Source organism: Vespula pensylvanica, chromosome 18 (assembly GCF_014466175.1).
Source record: "Vespula pensylvanica isolate Volc-1 chromosome 18, ASM1446617v1, whole genome shotgun sequence".
Taxonomy (NCBI): Eukaryota; Metazoa; Arthropoda; class Insecta; order Hymenoptera; family Vespidae; genus Vespula; species Vespula pensylvanica.
In genome coordinates, this window is record NC_057702.1 from 836,225 (window position 1) to 862,186 (window position 25,962).

A 25,962-nucleotide genomic window follows, 5' to 3' on the forward strand; every position below is an offset into this window, starting at 1 on the left:
AACTAAATTATATATATAATTATAAGACGCAAGTACTACCGGGCGAATGGCTGCGTATTTCATTCTTTTTCCTCAATCTCTTTTCTGTCTAATTCGAATTAGACATTAAATTAATTATATTTTACATTGCTAATCGTACTATAACAGATAAATAGATTGAATACAGCATAATTCTTAAATTTTTTTTTACAGAAACGCACAAAAAACTTTTCTGTCACATTTATATTCGTTGTCATTCGTATTCGTTGTATTATTATTTACTTTTATTAACTTTTATTAATTATCATTCTATGTTAAGACCCTTGGGAGAAGCGCTCTGGTGTGGGCCTTTGGGTGAGCTGCCGTCTCGGCATCTTCTAGTACTCTTTTTCTCTTTTTCTTTTCTTCTCCTCTCTTCTTATTTCTTTTTCTTCTTCTTTTCTTCTTTAACTCGTTTTCTGTTCAGATTAAATTATCGAAAGATGAATCATCGAGTGATCTGTCATCGAGGGACTGATCATCGTAAAATTTATTTATTGAATTATTATATTATATATTTCTATTAATTATATGCATTCCTATTTATTCTGTGTATTTCTATTAATTATATATATTTGTATTTAGTCTATTATTCTTTTCTCCTTTATCTGTTTCTGCAGTATTTATAATATATTGAAATTCTGTATGATACAAGTACTATCGAGCGAATGATTGCTTGTTTCGGTTAAATTCAAGAATATCTTCGTTCTAATTAACTAAATATTAAAGTTCTTCCATTTTTCATATCTGGTAATACTACAATCATCTTTTTTTATTTATATCGTAGAATAAATGCGGTGCTATGTCGTCATGAATTACTGCGATAGATACACCATCATTAAAGAAGGATATAAATGTGGATGAAAACGTGAAAATGAAAAGTTTGAATTTGAATCTCACTAACACTTTCCATTCTAACTCAGACTAATCCGATCGTTATGTTATGTGCAAGTAGGCTATATCTAACGAACTTATAGACTGATACGATAGACTCATGGCAACGACAGTGTTTCCCGCTTGCGTTTGTAGTTCATATTTTATCCATATCTGTCGCTGAAGTCACATACGCTTCAAGCAAGAGGTGATGAACAACCTTAACAGCTACTTTTAGTTATGTCGTGAACTGTCACATTGATGATCGTGTGTAAATATGAAAACTTCGTTAATAAAATGGCTATTGGGAATTTACGATTACCGGCAATCACGGTGAAGTGTAGATATACAGTACGATTATTCATTACATTTTTTGTAAGGTATAATGATTTGTCTTATTTAATCAATGTATACAGAAAATATACAAATTATGATACTTGAAAAAATGCTAAACAAAAAAAAGACAAATCATTCAGAATATGTCTGGGAGTTTAAAAATTGTATACTTATTTTTGTTATAAATTATTATACATTGATTTTACATTGATCACAGGTAATAGAAAGTAAATCTAACGTTTGTAAATGCAATGTTTATTAAATATCTTTTTCTAATTTTTGATTATGTTAATTTGTATATCCAATAAGGAAGATTGTAATCAACTAACCTATCTTTCCTAAAAGAATAAAATATTTTTAATTCCTATCTATTTTTCAGAAAGAACTCAAGAAATAACAGTCCGAATTATTGCTTTAATATTTGTTAAAATTGTTCTTCTGATATCATTTATAAAGTATCACAATAGATACTTTAAACATTTAACAAGAATTGCAAAAATATAAATCTGTGTTAATTTGTATTTAAAATGGCTTATACTTCACTGCCAAAACTTGTCAACTTAAATAAATTACAGTCGAATAGTGTTGAGAAGACTTTAACGGAAGTAAGCGTAAAATTAAATATATAAAAATAATAATATATCGCATAAGAAAAACAATTTACTAATTGATGAATAAATTAACTGCAATCTATATATGATCTATTTCATCTACTCAAATAATTTTATAATAATATTTATAATTTACAGATACTACAGTCAGATCCGGTAAAACGTCTTCTGAATCAGCCTAATATTATTATTAAGACTATTCCATTAAATACTCAACCAAAATCAAATTTGACATCAAATATTACAAACACAAATATTGTAAATATTTCCACAAGTACTTTTGGAAGTAAAAATAATGGTATCAATACAGATTTAAATAGAATAAAACAGCCAGATGTTACTGTATTTTCTACTAAATCAAGTAAAGAAGAAAATGTGGATGATGAAAATCTTTTACCTTCAAAAACTGAAGGGAAGTCTGAAATTGCATTGCTTCCTATTGAAAGAAAAAAGAAGAATTGTGGACATTATGGACCTTGTGAAAACATTACTTGTGATGTCACTGTTGAACAATGTATAGACCATGATGGAATATCTCTTATGTTAGCTGTTAATATAGAAGAACATGAAATAAATGCACCTGTATGGAAACATTGTAAAAACAGTTCCTGTGATGCATTGAGTATCGATCATGATCGTTGCCGTAGAGCAATTATAAAGCTAAACAGATTCGATAAGTCTAAAATTTGTGACATTTGCGGTATCACCCTGAAAACACGAAAATCTCGAATACACCATAAAAACTGTAAAAGGCAGAATGAATATAGACATAATAAGGCAGACAGTTCGCAACTTTTAAAAGAGCGAATGCGTGAAAGAGAATTACAAATGTTAGAAGATGCAAAAACAAAAAAGCAAGATTACATGGATCCAATAACAGGATATAATCGTGCTATGGATGTTTTAAGAAAAAACGAAGAATTAATTATCATTCCAAAAACACAATCTTCTCATCAATCTGGCATTACCATAACTTCCTCATTTAATCAAATTAATCAGCAAACAAATACCATTAGTAACATCTCTACAAAATATATGCCAAATATACCTCTTGTATTTCCACAACAAAGTGTAGTACTAAGTAAAAATTCGAGTTCTAGTGAAAATAATATTACACAAACTAAGTTAACTACTACACTGAACAGCAAACTTGTAACTACTACTTCAACTACTACAATCCCAAGCCAGTTTATCAAATTTACTAACTCATCTCAAACCAATTTACAGTCTATATCATTGAATGATTGGTTATTATCACAATCTCATGTTGTTACAACTTCATCGTTTCATTCTAAACCATTTTTAACACCCATTCGTGTCGTACCAATAACTAACTTAATAACACAGCCTTCATTATTACATCAAACACAAGGCATTCCAAAATTTTGTATTATGGCAGATAATTCAGTGCCAGCTTTAACTGTACCAGATATAAAGCCACTTATATCTCCAAAAACTATAGATAAGTCAAATATCAATCCTGAAGAAAGCCCTAAACAAGAATCACACAAGCGTAAAAAATCAGGAATAAAGAAAAACTTACGAAAAAAAAGTAGAAAAAAAGACTTGAAATGTAATTATTGCAACAAACACTTTAGTACAGATTGGTATTTTAAAATTCATGTTGCTATGCATAGTGGTGAAAAACCTTTTATGTGTAGATTATGCCAAGAGTCTTTTGGTAATAGGTATGATCTAAAAAAGCATTTAACAAATGATCATAAAAATGAGAACATTAGTTGCAATGATTGTGATTTCATCTGTTCTTCATATTTGTCACTTGATAAACATATGAAAACCCATTCTACAATGGTACAATCACACAAATGTCCTGATTGTAATAGCATGTTTACAACCATTGATGATTTTAATTCTCATAAAGAGAAATGTGATGACCAAATAAATACAGATATTAAAACTACAGAAACAGAATCAGAGAGTAAAGAAATTAAAAAAGTAGAAAAAAAAGATCATGATAATTCGAATGATGTTTATAGCAAAATTGAAGAAAAAGGTGTTAATGATACAGAAAAAAAAATTCTTGACTCTGATAAAGGAAGTATAAAACAAGAAAAACAAAACAAAGTTTCATTAGAAACTAATGGTATTAAAGTAAATGGTGTTTGTCTTCATTCATAATATGAAATTCATGATTTATAAATGAAAATTAAAACGAATTTGATGACAGCTAAGTTCTTAATGTCGTAATGTTTGAATATTGATCATTACATTGATAAATTTACACATGCACAGACATAATGAACAGATATAGTTAAATTTCCAAATCATTCCACACCAAAACTTTTATAAAGGCTACATTAAACTTTATGCTTTTTCTGCAATGATAGAGAAATAAATGATTAATATAAATGTATGTTATTACTATAGTTATTTATTTTAAGTAGGATTCTGCTGCAAAGAAAATAAAACATATTAAAAATTAGTATTTCTTCTAAATAAATCACATATTTTTTCAGCATGAAGCACATTTACTAATGGAAGAAATTCTAATTATCTTGATTATTGTTATAGTTAATCAGCTTTGCAGCAGTGGCTTGTGCGATATTTTTATTATGAAATTGGAAAAGTGCAAATTTTTAAATTTCCCTAAAGAGACATATAATCGAAAACGTATTTTTTGTAACTTTAAGTAGCCTTTAATAAATTACAGATTAGCTGAGTATTATTTATGAAATAAGGACTATAATTAGATATAGATCGTATAAATTGTGTGAACTGTGATAGATTGCCGCCTTTGCTGACATTATTTACCATATCTTTCATTTGTATAAATCGTAATTTAAAGATAGTATATTAATTATTATTTTGATTTATAAATTTATTACTACGCAAGTTTGTCTTATTTGAAAATGTTATGAGAACAGTATAAGATAACATTTTATGACAAATTTGAGCACATCTCATTGACCAATGTATAAATATTACTGTCATCATATGTCTGAGCATAAGACGTAATTAGATATACATATCACTTAACGCACAGATAAATAGATTAATTTGAAAGATGTTCTTTTAGTTTCTTTTTTGTTATTCTCTTTTGCAATATTGTACGTGATGTTTAAATAGCTCTAGTAATGTTAACATGATTTAAAAAATGTAAATATTTTGGTGCTACAATTTTACTATTATAAATTATAATTTTAATTTAATATTAAATTCAATATCTTACAAGTGTTAAGTGTTTCAAATAAGTATATATTGTTATACAGATCTCTCTCTATGCAATTTATGTTACTTCTTGCCAATCTCTGTAGATGTATTTTGTTGTATTATAAGAATAATATATGTATACCTACTATGTGAACAAAGCGTAAATACATGCATACATACATACATACATACATACATCATACATACATATATATATACATATATATATATACATACATATATATATATATATATATATATATAAATTGTAAAAGATGGCACATATAATATTTTTTTATGGCAAATGTGCAATATATATACATGGATACAGAAGTGTGCTCATCTTTCATATATGCACTTAATAATCACTTATTCTTGAAAAAATCTAAACATGACAAAAGTAATACATCATAACAAATATAAGCATGTTAACTTATGATGTAAAAAAAAATGTACAGTAAGAATGAATCTATAATTTATGATATATAGAAGTATATACATGCAATTTTGGCTTATATCATTTCTATACATAATATAATTTTTTAATATCTCGATACATATAAACATATGATGTAATAAAAGACTAGAAAATTGTGTTAGTAAATATCTTAAAGATATGTTATTGTCAAACCTAGCAAAGATTTATGGACAAAATTCTTATTCTATTGTAATCACTAAAATAATCACTAAAAATGCATAGAATTTTATGCATTTAGTATGTTTTATCAGACTTGAAACACACAAAATATTTTTAAATTTAAAGATCTGATAAAATATTATGTGCCTTTTAAATCATAAATGTTCCTAACAAATATAATCTGTTTTAAATGAATACAAGAAGTACATAATATTTTCTATATAATTATGACTACAATATGCCCATTGTTTTTACTGCTTTGAAAAACTATTATCCTCATTATATTACAATAAAATTATTTGCATTCTTAATAATTTATTCTAAATGGACAAATCAATATAATTGAGTATCGCATACAAATGAATTTCATTTCATGTAATAGATTGTCTACAATAATATAAAAAAATTTTTCTACAATAATATATTGTTGGGACATCTATCAAAATCCCTTTTAAAGGTAAAGAAATTTAAATCTATAGATAAAAGTATTACATCTTACTATCTATACTCTGACATTTTTTAAACGTCGAATCTTGTTCTTCTAAATAATATTTTTATTTCGTAGGTCTCCTGTATTATCTCATAGATGAGAAGAAATTAAAAAAATATTCTTATTGTAGACAGAGTTCTTTTATTGTGCATTCAAAATAGATAAACAAAACTTGTACAAAGTTTTACATATTACTTGGATACATTATAAAAACAGGTACTGTATAACGAATATTTTATTATTATATATTGATTCCCATTAAAGAACACACTTCATTTTACAGTCAAAAATGTTCTTATAACATGAAGTAATATCTGAAAATATAAGAACGAATTCAGAAAGCACCACAAAAATTAATAGAAGATTGAACTGCCTACCATAAAAGTTAACCACATGTTTGTCTGTCGTTTTGAACTTTTAACAAAATACTAATAGAAATTGCATTATATTCAGGGTACGTTAATATTTATTACGATAAAACAAATACAATATTGTTTAAATAGTATATACCAATACTATAGATTTTTTAAATGAAAGTAAAATAATCGACGAGAGAAATGATTCTAGCGAACGAGTATATAAGGAGAAAGGTGCGACGTTCACTTACCGAAATACAACAAAAGACTGATTACAAGGCCACTCAAAGTTATTTACGGATTGCGCATTTGTTTTTGCTTTTTTCAGTGTCCTTCGACCGCGAGTTTAAAGTTTCCTTCTAATGAAATTTTCTATTAATATTACTTTACATTCAAGGTACGTTAATCGTTATATAATGTTTAAATAAATTCAAAATTGTATTTCAATATTAGAAAATTAAATATACACTATAGATTATTTAATACTTGTGCAACAAGAATATTTAATATAACAAATTTTATTATTATTGTTTCATTGTTATTATACAATAACTGTACAATGTTGTATAAGTATTACTGCACAATGTTATTTTTTGCAATGTAATTGTAGACAATGTCATTCTATATTAATTTAATTTCGAAACTGATATAAAAGCAGATACTATGTATTTAATAATGTTATTAAATTGATTCACATTGAAGAACATACAGTTAATTTGTTATTTCATGTAATAGATCGTCAAAAAGCATCCATAAAAAGGCAATCTTCAAATTTTAAAAATTGAAATGCCTACGAAATGGTATTACACTTTACTATCAATACTTCAAATTGTTATGAATTATAGATCTTGTTCTTGTGTATAATATTTTTATATTGTAGATCTCCTGTGTGACTTTATAGACGAGACAATTCAAATATAGTGTTACTACTAAGTGCAAATCGTTGACCAGTTCTTATAATTTATTATATCTGAAGAAAATCAGTATTATGCAAAATTAAAGTTGTATCTGTTGTAATGGAGATGGTAATTGATATTTTTCATTATAAATATCTATAATTAGAAACATAAGACAGTAAAAATGAATAATTGTGCATACAAATTCTATTATTGACATGTAATACATTGTTTGTGTTTATTATTAGAATTTCAATTATTGTAATTTTTAAAGAAAATGTTAATTTTTGTAAATTATGATATCAAGTAATAATAATATTTAATGTTTCAGGTACTTACGCTATGTTCATTGCAGTTTCTTTTTTAAATGTTATGTAAATATTCTATCGCAAAATTAAAACAGTTATTTGACATAGAAGAGATTTGACATCTCATCTTTAGTAATTTTCTCATCATCGCATCAAGTATAAGGAGCTGTTATTAAATGCTTTAAATAGTAGATTTAATTATTTTAATTGAAATGCTTCACAAAATTTTTTGATTTTGTAATTAATAATTGTGAAATCTTCTTGTGAATTAGAAGCACTTATTAAGAGTACTATTTACTTAATTTTTAAAAGCAAATTGTTAACATTTTAAATGTTCATGGGGAGCTGTTTATAATTGAAAATTTTATAATTATTGTCAAAGTCTCATTAACATTAATAAGTTTTAACGATTAATAATAATTATTTATGAAATTTTCAGAAAAAAATCGTATAAATAATAGTATGTAGAATATTTTGAGGACTCTCTTTATTGATACGATGTCATAAAAATTCATGAAATAATCTTAATAATTAATTATTTTATAAATAATACCCATACGTATTAACCTAAATATATTTCATTGATAATAAATGTAATTTATTTAATATCTAGGAATAAATTATAAACATTTAGATGTTTAAAATGTTCTACAGACTTTTAAGAATAATATAAGACCCCAAAAGTTAATAAAGATTGTTTAATAACTGAAAAATGAATTATTAAAGTTTACAAATATAGCGATGTTTCAGTATATCTATATATATATGAGTGGCTGTAATTGACTACCAAGTTGTCGCAAAAATGCTCGATTTGTAACAGGAGCACATAATAGAAGAGGAGGTTGTTCCATAAAAGGCGCGAAAATATAGTTCAGAGTGCGACGCTAGATGGTACTAGGGGTATTAAAATAAACTATTATGAAGGTTTTCACTACTGTTTCCCACGCTAGATGGCGGCAGGGGTATTTAAAAATTTATTATTAAGACTTTTAGTACTCGTTCCAACGTTAGATGGCATAAAAAATAATGAAGAACCTATCTCTGGTAATTTAATTCTCGTTCTCTCACTACATAGCGACTTTTAAAACAATTCTTACTAATAATATAATAATTTCATTAAAAAATATATTAAAATTAAAAGAAATTGTTAATTATGTTACTAAACATTTATAATTATAATTATCTTCCATATATTTCTATGTATTTTATATTATATTATATTATATTAAAGCTCAATTTATATGATAAAGCGAGTTTCTATACAATTATCTTATACAATGTATTTTCTATGTATTAATGAATGAAAATGAAAATAAAAAAGTTTAATTTAAATAGAAATCCTCTCATTCTTTAATATCCTTAGCATCATCTATCGTAGGAATAAGCACTAAAGATTTTCATAATGTAGTTTTAAATACCCCTGCTGCCATCTAGCGTGGGAACAAGTACTAAAGGTATTAATAATGGAATTTTAAATACCCCTGCCGCCATCTAGCGTGACTAAAAGTCTTAATAATAGATTTTTAAATACTCCTACTGCCATCTAGCGTGGGAATAAGTACTAAAGTCTTAATAATAGAATTTTAAATACTCCTGCCGCCATCTAGCGTGGGAATCAGTAGTTAAAACCTTTATAATAGATTTTTTTAATACTCCTAGTACCATCTAGCGTCGCACTCTGAATTATATTTTCGCGCCTTTTATGGAACGACCTCCTTTTCTATTATGTGCTCCTGTTACAAATCGAGCATTTTTGCGACAACATGATAGTCAATTACAGCCACTTATATATATAGATATACTAAATACATCTCAATATATACGATAAACTTTAATCATTTATTTCTCAATTATTGAGTATTTGTTATTAACTTTTATGGTTTTTTATTATTGCTTGGAGTCTATAAAATATTTTAAATATTGAAATGTTTATAATTTATTTTTGCAAGTTATATAAATTATATTTTTAATCAGACATACGTATTCAAGTTAATATTATTGGTAAAAATAAATTAGTATTTAGAATATTTTCCTGAATTTTCATTATTTCGATCAAGAAAACTTTTAAAGTGTTCTACAATCGTGAAGATTTATTCTTGAAAACTCGAAAGATAATTATTATCAATCGTTAAAACTTATCAAGGTTAATGAGACTTTGACAACAATTATAAAATCTTGCATTGTAAAAAACTTTTCATGAACTTTTAATTTCGAATATCTAAATGTTAGCAATTTGTTTTTATCAATAATGGAATAATATTCTCAATAAATGCTTCTTATGCATAAAGAAGAAACAAATATTAAATACAAGGTATCTGTCTTTACAATACATACAATCAATATATGAAAAAATGGATGATGACTAAAAGTTTTTATTTTTAGCTATAAGTATATCTTTTCAATATCTTATCATTTATCTTGTCTTGAATACGATATGGTCGTGTAAATGATAAAAGAAGAAAAATAGAGAAAGAAATGATGAAGCCGAATGGAAAGTGGATAAAGTACTTTATGATAAGAAAGAAGCGTGCTCTTTAAAGATAACGAAACGAGTTGTTACCGCTCCAGACTCATTGGCACCGGTAATCGTTTCATTTATGCAAGTAAATTGTTTCACCATATCGTATGAATTTTTAATTTTATAGCTCTCGACGATTGTTCAACAATTTCATAATTGAAAAACTATATATGAAAAGAAATGTAAAAATTTCACTATGTCATTTTGCTTACTTGACACACTTCGCAAACTCATCTTACGTCTTATTCATGAATGCTTTAGCGAAATTGTTACGCTTATATATATATGTATTACTTTAATTGTCGTGCGACCCGAGTGAACCTCTTCTAATCGTCATAAACTTTCCATCGACGCGTAAACGGAACTTTCTCAAGCATTATCTCTGAAGGTGGACTACGTTTTTTATCGACGGGCACAAGATACTCACGAGATAGAAGAGGGTAGAAAAGAAAGATGGATAGATAATGTACTTATAATAAGTACTTACTTTCTACAAACTCGATAGGAAAGAGAGAGGAGGGGGGGAGAGGAAGAGGGAGAGAGAGAGATAATTATTTTATGTGCGACATAACAGAACAAATAGACATCACGATCGAAAATAAATAAACGCAAAATATAAAAGTCATTATAATTGTCGGTCGTATAAAAATAAATAAAATTTCTCGAAAAATTACGACGGTTTCGAGTTTGATCCGGCTTTTGTTCGAGAGAATTTCTAACGATTTATCTATATCTTTCTCGTGACGAAGGATGACGAGACGCGAGGGAATGAAGAAAAAAAATGAAAACGTCTTTATCCCAGCACCAATCGCTGAGAGATTTTCCAAGTAGTACGAACGAATCGTACGCCGTGAATGACGCTATCTCGATGACGCGTGACACTCGATTTATCGTATAAATTATCCGGAGTGAGCGCTCTTTCATCAGTCTACCACACTCCAAAGCGAAGAATCACGAATGAGGTGAAGACAAGGAAACAAAAGATCGAAGCCTTGTTCTGGCATTTCGAAACTTGGAAATATAACTGGAAGCACAGTTATATTCGTACTATCTAGTCATTGAAACCAGTATAAGCCAAATACTAAAATAAAGGTACGTTTCTTCTTTGCTTCTTTTCTAAATATGTACATTTAATCGTTTGGATTTGGAATTATTGTTACAGTGCTACAGAGTAACACGCTATTTACTATTTGCATATGTGCGAATTTTAAGATATATTTCTCCTGAATTACTTGCAGATTTCAAAAAAAAAGAAGACTAACGAAACGTTACGTTTTTCGTTATAGATGCTGATCGGTGGTGCAGTTAGTTATGTAGCCGGAAAGCAGGCAGTCCGTACAGTTTATTGGCGAACCGCAAATAACGGCCGTCTTTTAAAAACAGCCAAAACCTGCATGTTCCAAGGACCACCGAAGCCAGCACCATCATCGACTTCTGCGACTACTCCTGATCGTTCTCGTATGGATCTGATCCCACGAGTTATCTTAAACTCGCAAAACTAAATTAATCGACTCGCATCAAGCATGCACGTTTATTCAAGCATCATCGACGCGATTCAACTTGTACATAATTTATACATAATTAAGTCTAAATGTTATTAAATCTACATATTTTATGAATATTGTAGCATGACAATCGAATAAACAAATTATTTATTTATATCAACGATTCAAGTTTTTATTTATTTATAGCAAATCTTCTTTTGAAGATCCATTCTTCTTCGTTACTCCGATATTTTATCGTTCTTAAAAATACGAAAGATGATTGAAATAAATTTACAGAAGAAGCGTCATACGAATAGGGCCATTTTGTTAACGCAGTCCATTTGATCGTCATGTCAAGGACTAACATGGAACGTTTTCGTTTCTCTCTGACGCATCGAGACGTCATGCACACGCTGTTCATACGTCGTTCATGCATCGTTCATGCATAGGCCAGGCGATAATCAACAGACTTTAGATTAGACTACTTTACGAAATTTTTCAAAAGTCCTATGATTGTTATTATTATTTCGTCATATCAGTTTTAAATTAATTTCTATTTAATATACAAAAGTAATGTATACGAATAACTTTTAAATGAAAAAATTTCACACGGCAATATTATTCCTTTTTTATAAGTACTGTACAAAAATGGTAACGAATGATCTAGCTTTAGATATTAGAAATAATTTGATCGTTTCAAGATCTCTATGTTTTGAGATCGATCGATCGATCGAAAGGTGAACGAAAGGTTCATTGAACAACAGAAGCTCTTTTCAACGAGTCATTATCGCGGTGATTAGAGAAAGAGATTCGCACGCGACTGACGCGTGCTAAGCTCGAGTAGCGATAGATATAGTATATGCGTCTTTGGATTCCGTTCTTTCCAGACACGTGCCGTTCTCGCATACGGTTCGTCAGTCGTCTCATCGATCGATCCTTCTCGTCACTTTTTTAATCAGAGCGAAGGGCTCACGGCTCGATTCCTTCTTATAAATTCGAATTATTCCAGTGAACCTGATACAAAAGGTCGCTCGAAAGGCCACTCGAAAAAAAGTCGATAGGTATTATTGGAAACCTTATGAATTATGACAGAGATGCAGAGAAAAGTTGCCAATTACGATGAGATATTCTAATTTAGGGACACATTTCCTATTGGTTTACTAATACTTTATGTCATGAGAACTTAATTTTGTATCGATCGTAACAACCTTGCCACATATGAAATATCTCTGATTTACTCATTAACTTTATGCCATTTAATTGTTCATAAGTTTCCTGTGCATTAAGACCATGTTATAAAACAAAATCAAAACCAATCGATATAATTCATAAAGTATTTATATTTTCTACTATCCAAGTTTTCTATGTTTATTTTATATTATGTGTGATAAAATTATTTATCTCTCTTCCTCTTGCTTCCTTTTTCTTTATTGCATCTATATTGCAACTCTACATTGCACTTCCATCTATATTGCACATCAATCTACATTCGTACGTACGTACTTGCGTAGCTCGATCCCTTTATCGACGAAGGGGCGGAAAAGGAAATATAAAGACGAATTATGTCATCGTTGAAAAAGGAGGTCAGAGACGTCCAAGCTTCCGCGCGTTGTAAAGGAGAATGTGACGTCTCGCGTTGCGAGTTCCCTTCGGCGCATGTCTCTTCGCAATTATTAAAGATTATCATGGGTGAAATTTTGACCCCAAAATGATTAATGAAAATGAAACGTAAAATGAAATATGTGTAATAAATTTGTGTGCGTGTGCGCGTGTGTGTGCATATATGTGTACACTTTCAATACGTATAATAGTTTTGCCGCGAAAGAAAATGAGCAACGTCAATCCCGAGCAATATTTTGTTATTGCGAAAGATAAATTAATTGCTGAACTTGCAGTTCTAATGCAACCTTTATGAGTCGTTTTACGATTATCATATTATCATTTTTTAGATACATAATACGTACATACGAATACAAACGTATGATTCAGTTTATCTCGTCGAAACATGAACTTTGATATACAAATGAGTACGATTTTTGTATTTTTTTTGCGACTCTTGCGTAGATCGACGTCAAATCAAAAGAAACAAAACAAATTTATGTTTACAATGTGTAAAATTAAAAATGAGAATTTCCTTTTACAATTTAAAAACAAATAATTAAATCTTCCTCTCCCTCTTTCCTTGATTAACTAATCCGTTAAAATTATTAAATGTACTCGAAAATATGAATTGTTGTTGTTGCTTGCAATATGTTCTCTGATTAACTAAGTCCTACGCTAAAATTTATATTTATGAATTAATACAATTTTATAAATTAGTTGCAATCTGAATTTTTTTATTGATAATATAAGATAATCCTAGTTCGTAAGAATTTGTTTATGAAAATTGTTTATAACAAATTGTTAATTATTAATAATATGTTGAAAAAATAGAAAAAATTCCACACGTGAAAATGGAATTTGTTTCATGTCTTTGTGACTTTTAGTTCAAGAGTTATACCTATATATTATAAATATTATAATATAAAAAAGAATTGTTTCTCCGATAAAAAAAGTAATTTGTTTATTAATTATTTGTTAATTATTGTAAGTTTATAAATCAGTCACAATCAGAATTCTGTTTTTGGCAAAATAAGGTGAATTTAGTTTGTAAAAATTTGTTTCCAATAAATTGTTTATAACAAATCGTTAATTAATTATTAACAATAAGCTAAAAAATAGAAAAAATTCTGTCCTTTAAAATGATACTTGTTTCAAGTCTCTACGACTTTTAATTCCGTAGATATTCCCATGTGAATGGAAAACGTTTACGTTGATTCACTAACCTATATAATTTCATTGAAATTGGTTCAGTGACATACTAACCTATATAAATTCCGAGAATTTACGCCGCCCAGCTGGACATTACTACTACTACTACTATTACTACGAACAGCTGTACTATAAGAATTATGAATGAAAATCTTTCAAAGGCTATATCTTGAAAACGAAAAGTCGTAGAGACTTGAAAGAAACGCCATTTTCAAGTGTAATTTATTCTTTATTTATTTAAATAATATAGATATAATAATATAGGTATAATAAAATTGATTTTGTTAATAATTTTTTAAATTGAATTTTTGTTTCGTAATAAGAACGTAACTGTCATAAAATCGTTTAAATTTGTATTATCATTATGCAAATTATATATTTATTAAAATTTTTTTATTTTTATTTAAAATAAAGGATAAATTTATAAATAATCATCAATGTACAAAACTGAAAGATAGAAATTTGGAAAGAAAACTTTCGTAATAAGAATTCTGCACTTATCTTACACTATACATTTTCGCCGTATTGTTAATAATTACTTAACAATTTGTTATAAACAATCTATAAACAAATTCTTACGAATCTTACGCTCTCTTATTATTACCTTTTACTACATTTTATTCGCACATATAAAAAAACTGGCATGTATCGTATCTAGAGATATCGTATCCAGAGAGTCGAGACGAGACAAGACGTAGAGCTTTTGGCGGGTGAGATTTCGCGGCTGTCTAAAGGAAGTCGAAAGAGTGAGTCGCGCTGGCGCACTAACTGAACTATCGATTTCGCGAATGGAGTAGGTGGCGCACGCTCGGGACATCGATTCGACTGGGTACTATAAAGGGATTGGGACGTGGTTATACGAGAGGAAAGAGGCATCGAGGATACGAGAGAATAAACTCGGAAAAACTTTCGAACGAGAGCAAAGAGATTATCAGCTCTCTTCTAAAAGAGAAGAGAACGAGAAAAAGAGAGAGAGAGAGAAAGTTAGCCGGTGAATTAAAGCCATGCAGAACTATGGCCACGAGGATTACGACTATGGCGTACAGGAAGGAACAATTGGACAGGATGAGCAACATACGGCATCCGCAAGAAATCTTCCTCAGGTTCCAGGAGTTAGGCCCATGGTAGATCCTCAAGCCCAGGGTGAGGTCGACCCTACGCTATATCCCGAACCTAAGGAAGCCACGCACAAGATTAGGGGTAAGAGTGACTTCTTAGAATACCTCTTTGGTTCCGTCGATCAAGAACTTCTCACGGTCAAGACCTTTTATTTCTTCTTCTACTCGGCCTTCGGCTCTCTCTTTCCTCTTATGGGAGTTTATTTCAAGCAAATGGGTATGAATGCAGCTCAGTGTGGTTTACTTATTGGGATCAGACCTCTCATTGAATTTCTTAGTGCACCTTTCTGGGGTTCTTTGGCTGACAGGTGAGTCTTCTTCGGATATTCTGTCGTATGATATTTTTTTCTTACTTTCTGCAAAATCTTTAAAATCACATTTCGTTAAAATAAAGCTTTTCATATACTTCAGATAGTTTATATCGATTCGAAATTCATAGGTGGCAAAAAGGTAAGCTGATTCTGCTAGGTTCTCTTTCTTGTTGGATCATCTTTACGCTACCCTTGGGCTTCATTCAACCTCCTGCCACGAGTTGTATGGTCAACGAGAATTATACTAGTTTCTTGAAGGCATCTAGCCCGGGACAGAGGATCGTTAAGAGATCGATCGATCTGGACGAATGTTACAATGCTGCAACCGAAGACGAATATTTGGAGGTCGCAGCAAACGTCGTCTTCGAAAGATTGAGACGAAATACCGACGACAACGAGATCTTCGATCGTACGAAATCATTCGATGGCCAAGCTAAGGCCGATGAAGTTAAGAAGATCGATGATTATAACAACGGGAAAGCTCGTAGAATTTATGATATTGAAAATAATCGAGTAAGAAAACGACGAGCTGCTTCGAACGAAGAGAATACTTCTTCCGGAGATCTGAGGTATGAACAATTGGTTTTCGAGGACGATACTAGCGATCCTAATGCGAAGATCATCGATTTCGAGGCTCTACAACGAAAAAATCGTCCCGCTGATGTGCTCGAATATAAACGTTTTCTCAAAGTAAGTAATGTCGCATCCTTCATGAATTCCCTGATTAATTCGAACAAATTTAATGGTAGGTATTTTTTTATTTCGATTTTTTAGAACGAGCCCCTCGAAGAAGGCAGAGTACCTAAAAAGGCGTATCAAGGTCGAACGAAGGAAAAAATGAAGCCAGCAAAAGAGAAGACGATGGTTCGTCGTGAAATTCGTCAGGATCAGAAAATATTTCGTGCCAGTTTTGGTAACAACGAAGCTACATGGTCGAGTATGAAGAGTCTACGGAAACTCCTGTCTTTGGAGGAAGAAGAGCTCGAAGAGAGAGAAGAGGGGAAAGACGAGGCGTTCCCGGACAAAATGTTAGTCAGAAACAAACGAAATGTGCGAAGGTCAGCCGGACAAAGTCCTCTGGCCGTTACCTATGCCGCTAATTATAACGAAAAGGAGAACAAGGGTTGGGTCAAGCCGCTTTTCAGTTCCATCGTATACAGATTACCAGTATGTTTTTTATTTCATTGACGTACGAAGAAATAGAATGGTTTAACAAACTTGGCTTTTTAAGTCCTCATATGTAGAATTCATTTTTATAACTTTTGTTATACTCCTTTCCATCCATCCATTTCAGATTTTTATCTCTTTCTCTTTTTTTCAATTTTTGCTTTCATTCTATCGAACAATGGATTTTTTTCTTTTTCAGGATATACACAAAACGTTCTTCCTTTTATTACTGTTAGTCGTAGTTGGCGAGTTTTTTTCAGCTCCTGCTATAACACTCGCGGACTCTGCTGTGATTACTCTACTCGGTGAAGATGCCGATAGGTAAAACGATTGATATAATAAAAACATAATAAATCATTATTCTTCGCGTTTTAACTTTTTGTAGATATGGACATCAACGAATGTTCGGAAGTTTGGGATGGGGATTGGCCATGTTTTTTGTTGGTATTGCTCTCGATCATAGTACGGCTTTCCCAGATCATCCATGCGATCCGGATGCTAGAGAAAAGAATTACACGATTTGCTTCGCCATCTTTTGCGTTCTTATGGGTGCTGCGCTTATAACGGCGTTGCAGATAAATTTCAAGTACGACGTTGTAGCTTCCGAACCGGTGAGCTTTGGCTTCGTGAACAGATAAGAAAAATCTAAATGAACAAATAAATAAAGAGCATCAAATGTAAGAAGAAATTTCTTGTAATAGGAAGTGGCAAAAGTACCAGCTGAACCAACCAGGGAAGAACAGCTTCAGAGTCAGCTATCGCAACAGTTGAATCTTCCTGGTCTGCAGGATTCCTCGGCTGCGATCAATCCAAAGCCGTTGCCTCCGGAAGGCCAAGTTTGTACTCTTTTTATTTAATTAGATAAAAGTAGAAAGACTGGGAAGAAAAGTCATTTCTTTTTGTTTTTTCTTCTCAGACAAAAATGTTTGCTCAAACGATGCGAGAGATTCCAGAATGGGTGACAGTTCTGAAGCAATTTAAAGATCTCAAATGTAGTTCCTTCCTTTTCGTCGCCTGGTGGATGGGCTTCGGTATCGGACTCATCTTCACTTTTCTCTTCTGGCATCTTCAAGATTACGGTGGTTCACCTACTCTCTTCGGCGTTGCCTCCGTAATAAATCACATTTCCGAGATCTTTGCTTATTTCTTCAGTTTCAAATTGATTACACAGATCGGTCACGTTAAGGTAGATATATCGAGCGAAAAGATATAAACGATATTATTGCGATATGATTCGCAATAAAAAATTATACTTTTCGCAGGTTCTGTGCCTCGGTTTAGCTGGAAACGTAATACGTTTCCTTTACATATCTTGGCTCGTTAATCCGTGGTGGGTTCTACCTTTCGAATTTATTCAAGGGATCACTCATGCCGCGGTCTGGGCAGCTTGTTGCAGTTACATCGCTCATAACACGCCGCAACATTTGCGTTCGAGTGCCCAAGGAGTTCTTCAAGGATTACATCATGGTCTCGGAAGAGGGTGTGGTGCGGTGATTGGTGGCATGTTTGTCACTGCTTATGGCAAGTGAAAATAATATATAATTCGAAATATACAATTCGATAAGAAAAAATTTATTACGACTTTTATTCTCCAGGTACCACGACGACCTTCCGAGTTTACGGCCTCACCTGCCTTGTCGTTTTAGCGGCCTTTATTTTCATCAACTTTTACAGGAAAGATACAGGCTTTGTTTCCGATTTACCGCAAACCGAGGATCCTCATCAAGTGGCCGAGGTTACACATCTAGCGCCTCATGGTGTACCAAGCAACGCTATCCCGAGAGCACTCAGTTCAACTCGGCTTCACGAACTGGCTAATCAAGAATCTGGATATGGTGCGACCTACCAAACCACTGGCGGTAACTTGGACGTGCCTGGAGCTAACGGAGGTAAAAGTCTACGAAACAATGGAATTCACTAAATATAATTCCAAAAATGGGATAGATACGTTTGCGCCCTTACTTTCTATTTATGTCGTTAAGAACTCTGCCTGATGATTACGTATTTCCTATCATTTTAGATAGGAAATATTTGCGTTTGTTGATACATCGGCCAGAATTACTATATAATAATAATTTGCGTAGAATAGTCTGGTATATTATAATAAATCTGTGACCTATAATATCTATCCTATAGGTGCGGTCAACCCAACGAATCCGTTCCTGAATGGCGGTGGCGGCGGTGGCGGCGGATATAATTACGGTATGACCGGCAAAGGAGAGGACGAGTATATCCGTAGGAGCTTCAAGGTTTAGTAAAATCATACCAATTAAAAAGAAAAGAAAAAGACGAAACGAAACCAAACTTTGGAATGGTAATTCCAAAGAAAAGAAACAAAACTAATAAGACGTTTTTATGACGCTTGGAAAACGAAAAAAGAGCGACTTCTACAGAAGGCTATACTCTCTGAACGCTATAAAATAGTCCCGATCTCGTATCCCTTAATCGATCTTCCACGATGCGTCGGCTTTGATGACAAAAAACTAACGATAATCTATCTTTGTTTTAGGTTTATAATGAGGTGGTTGGTAAAGAGTTTGACTTGGCGAAGCCACCTCCGATAGAGACCCACTTGCACGCCCAACAACCATGCACCAATCCGTTTCATCAGCACGATTACGACTGGTAACGAGCTAAGTGCAATCGATCCTCGAACAACGTCTCATTGGAATCCACCAGCTGGATTCATTCAAGGTCTTGCGCATCTTTTACACGAACCGATTAGCATCGTTGCGGATAGCTGAATATCGAAGAAGAGTTGCTCTTATCGCAAGAACGGACGAGTTTCTTCTCCGAGAGACCAAAAAAAAAAAAAAAATCCGAAAGAGGTACGTGCGAGGGATCTACGCGCCTTTAACGACGAAAATCTTTCTTCGACGATTCACAAGCTGGAGAAAGTCGACGATTTCTAAGGATTTGACGCTCCTTTCTTTTTCTTACTTGACAATTTTGAATTTAAACACGATTATTCTCCAAGTGTCGTCGAACGCGTTCGATCTTACATTAGACGCTTCCACGAGATATCGTCGATAGATTCGTTTAAAACGAATTGTCTTCTTTTCGAGATAAATATTTAAATGTCCATTTTCGTTCAACGAAAAAATAAATACATATGCTAAAAAGCAACGACTTCCTTTTCGATTATTAGAAAAGAACTAGAAAGGAACGTTGGAGGAGAGACGATGCTCTGTTATTCCTTGTAAATATTGTTCTCTTAATGCCTTTCTCTAATCTCTTTCTCTCTCTCTCTCTCTCTCTCTCTCTCTCTCATTTGACAGTCCTCTTCTGTTCCTATTGCCGAATGAAGTTCGTTGATTTGCCGAAAGGATACACTCGTAAAAATAATCCTTATATTCTATCGAGTAGTTCCGGTGGTACGATATCATTATTACATAATACCAATATATTGTGTATAACACTGTTGAAAAAAGAGAACGCGATTAAAGCGAACGTCGAATACATGTTATTGCAAGTACAGCTATGCAGAAGAATATGTTACTCGCCGATCCTTCGAGGCACAAGAAAAAAAAAAAAGGAAAAGAAAGAAAAAAAAGAAGCTAGAGTTAACGTTGTACCTATTCGACTTGTCGAAATTAATCTTAAAATTAAGATAGCAGTATACATATAGATATATCCATGCAAGTTATATATATATATATATACATACACACACATATAAGGTATGAGAAAGGAAAGAACGAGAGCAGTTGCCGTGTTCGAAAGAACGAACGCGTTACGACAATGATGCATCTATTTCTCGATCAAATATTTAATTAAGAGTAAAACTGGTGGAATTTTAAATAAAATCCCAACTACTGGTAAACTCTATCTCTTTCGATATAAAAGCTATTTTTGTAGAAAGTATAAAACCGATGGCTTCTCTAATCGACTCGACTCGTATTGCGTCCGTTCTTTAAATCGATCGTCCTTCCTCGATAGGAAGTATCAACGAGTTCGCATCGCGGTCATTGCCTTATCGATATCACTTCTCATTGGAATCTTACGTTTTAATCATTTTAAAGTCATTGCAATCAAGATCTTCGTTGTGATTAAATTTTATATGAAAATAATTTTAAATATATTTTTCGTCACCCTGAATTTTAGGATATCAAAATTTCATTCTGTTGATTCTTCAATATCAACTATCGAATTGATTAATAAATAAATGCTATTTTATTGTAATAAACTCCTTAGTTATGTAATAGCTCTTTTATATTTATGAATCAACCTGATATTTTGCATCTTAACTTTTTAATCGCAACGAGATACGTAAAGCAATACTTAAAATACATAATGCAATCTTCTTTTTGCGTATAGGTGTGTCATGTATATACATCTGCGGCGGCTAAAAATCACATCTGTATAATGATGGATGCATCTCCATTTGGCCAAATTTCTCTTACTATATGTTATATGTTATCCCTCTGAATATGTTAAAGATACGATCAATCGATAATGTCAGTTTTTTTATCGCTATAATTAAATATTTATAAATAATGAAAACTGAAGATAATCTGTTGTAATAATACAGAGTGATTATTTTAGATGAAGATTAAATATATCTATCGGGTTGAATTATTATAGTGTAATAAACAATTGATTTTCTGTGTGTAAATCTTTTAATTCGGATAATTTACAGACTTCGATATTTATAAATAATCATATCGACAAGAAAACTGATGTCATGGATCTCTAGCTTGTTTGTAGATAATTAAGTAAAGTTTGTATATAGGAAAGATGAAAGTTCTTCCAACAAAATCAAGCGAGAAACATATGCAAATATTAATGACAGAAGTATCAGCTGATACTTCAGATTACCCAGAATAGTACGATTCTCCGAGATTTATAGCTCGTTTATTACTTTATAATAATTATATATAATGAATATATTTATCAAAAGTGAGAATCGTTTTTTTATTTTAAGTAATTTTGTCAACTACTCGTATGAAAATGTAATCAATCAAATCATTATAAAAAAAATAGTAGTCGAACGAAACAGACTTTGAATATTTCATTGTTTCTTATCTTCACTATATACAACTTCTACTGTTATATAATGACACGTTTCACTATAAAATAATCCTTGAGGGATAATTATATGATATATAGAAAGAAAATCTCTTAGGATACCACGTCCCACTTATATGAAATTATCGTAGAATTGGTTTGTAACAATATTAATAACGCATTAAATCGATAATGTTCACGTATCATATGCACAACATCTCGACCATCGGATGATCCATAGCGATCTACTCTCGATCAGCTTATAGGTATTATATGATAATTCTTGCGTAAAAATTAGCGAACGTATGAACTTTACTTGTTCGACGACATATTTTATATTGACATATTTTTTTTTTCGTCACCTAGTTCGTATAAGATGATAAAAAAGAAAATCATCATCGTCGTCCCTCGATTTCGATCATTATGGATCCTCTTCGAAGAAACGAATTTTATCATATCTCATAGCGTCATATTATATATAGAGATTAATAGAACTTATCGATCGTTGTAAAACTCGTTTGGTTCAATGATATATAGTTTATGTTAATTTTTTTGTTACCAACAAAGATTATATAGATTTCGCATTGTTTCGATTGAACAAGAAACCAATAATTTACCAGACTCGACAAAATATTAAATGTGATACTGTGTTAACGATAAAGTATACGTTCGGTCCGTGAAGAAATATCAGAATGCGATCTATGACAATTATGTTTAAAGCGCGTAAGAAAGTTAACGACGATTCATGTTGCGTAGTATAATTCTAGTTTGAAACGTTATTGTAAGCTTTTATAGGCTTACGAAAAAATGGACTCTGGCTGGGCCGGAATTTGAAACCTGAGTCCCTTGGGTGCATTTCGTGCGTATGGATAGTCTCACTATTAAACTATCCAAGAATCCAGAGTTTTCATTATTTCATAGTCTGTTTAAGACGAACATAACTGACACTTTTAGTTTTATTATTCGAGATTGAAAATGTGTTGTATATGATCATTCTAAAATTTAAAATGCTAAGTAAAAAACGTTATCATATCATAGACTACGTAAAAAAATTTCAATTTCAAAAGCTTCTCGATCGTGCCTCCATTATTATCGCTGCTTACGCAATCATCCATTTCCTAATCGAACGACATCTACTTCGAAAGAAAAATGATGTCTTTCTTGAATGAAATATCGTGACGACGTAACGAATTCGAGTGTTCTGCCTCTTGGTGAAAGGTGTGTTTGAAAATAAAATTGTCTTTGAAAAGTTTACTCAACAGTTATTATCGTTTTATTCTCGTTAAACCCGAATCATGTTGAGGAATATACGAAGAGAAATATGCCAACTTGATAAACGATTTCTAATCTTGAAACTTACGGTTATCCATCACTGATCTTTGCGAGTTTAAAGGTAGGTTTATATTTTATATCCGCGCTGAAAAACACAATATAACAAAAGTGTCTGTTAATTTAAAGATTTTGAATTAACAAAGAAAAAATAAGAGACAAATTCACTCACTGAAACGTCTTTTTGCTAATTTTAGAAGAACGATCATAAATGTTATTTTATATTGATTGTTTAAAATTCTACGAGCGTTTAATTGTCCGTCTTTATATATACTTGACCTCTTTTGCGCAATATGGAAATTCGAAGATACGAGAAAAACTATATATATATATATATATATATATATATATATATATATATATATATATATATATTCAATAATTAGAAGAAAGAAAAGGGATACATATCATGTAAATGTTAAGCTGTAATATGTATAAGATAATAACGCGTTGAAGATCGATCGTACTTCGTACCTGATCATTCACATTAATCGAGATTTTTTCTTACAAATTTCTTTTTCTTTTTAACTTGTTATTTTTTTTACAATATTAATTCTGAGCAACAGTTACTATTGTCTTATTTAAATCTAGCAACGATATACTAATTGTCATAGATCGTTATCGGAAGATGGTTAATGTCCATGTACACGCGATGCAAATGTAATACCTATAAAGTTTGAAAAAAAACTGCATCTGTTATATATTCTTTTCTACTCCAAAACTATTAAAACTGTTTTAAAATTGTTAATTTAAAGAAAAAAAAATCGTATAAAAATAATCCTATAAATATATAAAATCATATAAACATAATCCTATAAAGTCAAAAAAAAGACTGCTCTTACATATCTTTTTTCTCTACTCCAAAATATTTTTCAACTAGATTTTTTGTTTTCTTTTGTTTTATAAAAAGATCTTGTTAAGTATCGGTGTGAGGTAAATAATCGCTAACATCATTCTCTGCTTGCAATATATTTTCTTTTTATTTAAAAAACTTGAATTCGCGCTCATTACCTTACTCATTTTCTTTCGAAAAAAACGAAGTAAATTACAAAACACAATAACAATACGTATTGTTGAGCGTGTAAAAAGCTAGCGGCTGCAATTTCTCGCGCACGCTTATGATATGCAAAAACAAATATTTTTCTTCCACTTCCTTGTCTAAAACTACGATTAAACGGATCATAGAGTCCGTGAGTAGAGATTTAATTTTTCCTTTTTTTTTTTTAACCACGCACGAGTTTACAAATTTCTTTTTCAAAGCGCACAAAAAAGTATCAAATTATTAGTACATTAATAAAGAGTTATGTGAAATAAAAAGAAGACAAAGAAAAATGTCGGTCGCATTTCGTTCGCTTATTCATTGATTCGCACTTTTTCTCTCTTTCTCTTTCCCTGCTTTGTCTTTGTTCGCTCAGTTTTCTTATTTTTGTTTTTTAGTTGTTGATAAATAAAGATATTCGTTTGTAATTTCAACTAGATCGATTTTCTTACTTATCGGAGAAATTACATCTAGAGGCACTAGTCAAGCTTAAAGTCTAGCCGACTACAAGAAAGTTTTTCCTGCTTGACACTCGATGTTCTTTCGATAACTCGAAAACGAGCTCGAGATATATGTATGTGTGTGTGCCTATACATACATATATACACACATATATATATGCATGTATTGGGAGAGTCATTTAAAAGGATGAAGTATGAACATCTTTATTATTTGTGATGCGAATAAAAGATTTTTGAAGAAGATTTTTTATTCGAAGAAACTCGCATAGTGGAGATCCAAAAATTAATCTATTGTGGTCTCTCTAAACAAAAATACTACAAATTTATTTACGATATTCAATAGTTCTTCATTTTATGAATTAACAACAATATTAATTAATATTTAATGTGTACTACAGCTTTAATAGACTTTTAACAAAAACTATACAATAATATTGTCTTAAGAAAATTTGAGTATACATTATCCTATTTCACCTTCCATAAAACATTTTATAAGATTAAAAAATATGGAGATTTTAAGAAAAATATTTCGGTTTACAGGTATTACAACAAAAGTTACGAATATACCTTGAATTGATCTGTTTTACATCTTGTTCATAGTCAAAAAATTAAATTCCTTTTATATCCTTACATTGTAAAAAATATAATCTTCAAATAAAAGTTTTCACTCCTATATCAACTCTTCCGAATTAAACATATTCTTCTTCAGAAATTTTATTTTTATCATCAAGAATAACCGAGGTATATTTATATTTTTCGTTTTAGGTGACTCACCCGCGGTACTGTTTTTACTTGTAAATAGATAATGTCTTCGTATAACAGGAGAAAAATTGGAAATCGAAGTTCTTTTTAAATTCTACTAAAACTACCGAGTAATAATTAATAACTAAATTCTCACTCTTGAAATTTATACTGATCACTTTTCGACCACTAAGTAATATATGATCTTTTTCTAAAAATGTATTATATTTATAAATACATATGTATACGTACTACATGTATGCGTATGTCTTTACTCTTT

At 30.8% G+C, this 25,962-nt stretch overlaps 2 protein-coding genes and 1 long non-coding RNA gene across 6 annotated transcripts; all 3 read left to right on the forward strand.

Annotated features, from left to right (window-relative positions):
* Positions 1-1,117: 1,117 nt before the first annotated feature.
* On the forward strand, positions 1,118-6,239 carry LOC122635397 (gastrula zinc finger protein xFG20-1-like). 3 transcript variants are annotated; one of them, XR_006328660.1, is made up of 4 exons: positions 1,119-1,444; positions 1,607-1,832; positions 1,977-6,103; positions 6,212-6,239. XR_006328660.1 is itself a non-coding variant. In XM_043825583.1 (3 exons), exons 2-3 carry the CDS (start codon positions 1,755-1,757, stop codon positions 3,975-3,977), a joined length of 2,079 nt encoding a protein of 692 aa, XP_043681518.1. In that variant the 5' UTR covers positions 1,118-1,271; positions 1,607-1,754; the 3' UTR covers positions 3,978-6,239. The 3 variants fall into 3 exon arrangements, 2 of the variants coding, with proteins under 2 accessions (XP_043681518.1, XP_043681517.1); XM_043825583.1 differs by having other exon boundaries at positions 1,118-1,271; positions 1,977-6,239; XM_043825582.1 differs by having other exon boundaries at positions 1,977-6,239.
* Positions 6,240-6,319: 80 nt separating this feature from the next.
* Positions 6,320-7,862, forward strand: LOC122635398. Its single transcript, XR_006328661.1, has 3 exons — positions 6,320-6,889; positions 7,228-7,517; positions 7,720-7,862. It is a non-coding gene; the product is annotated as an uncharacterized LOC122635398 (long non-coding RNA).
* Positions 7,863-15,323: 7,461 nt separating this feature from the next.
* Positions 15,324-24,130, forward strand: LOC122635308 (major facilitator superfamily domain-containing protein 6). Of its 2 annotated transcripts, none has more exons than XM_043825356.1 (11): positions 15,324-15,935; positions 16,067-16,628; positions 16,713-17,105; positions 17,305-17,426; positions 17,491-17,716; positions 17,807-17,941; positions 18,022-18,291; positions 18,368-18,626; positions 18,701-18,994; positions 19,242-19,307; positions 19,615-24,130. In XM_043825356.1, the coding sequence occupies exons 1-11, from the start codon at positions 15,514-15,516 to the stop codon at positions 19,620-19,622; spliced, it is 2,757 nt and encodes a 918-aa protein (XP_043681291.1). In that variant the 5' UTR covers positions 15,324-15,513; the 3' UTR covers positions 19,623-24,130. The 2 variants fall into 2 exon arrangements, with proteins under 2 accessions (XP_043681291.1, XP_043681290.1); XM_043825355.1 differs by having other exon boundaries at positions 19,242-19,354; positions 19,615-23,366.
* Positions 24,131-25,962: the final 1,832 nt, after the last annotated feature.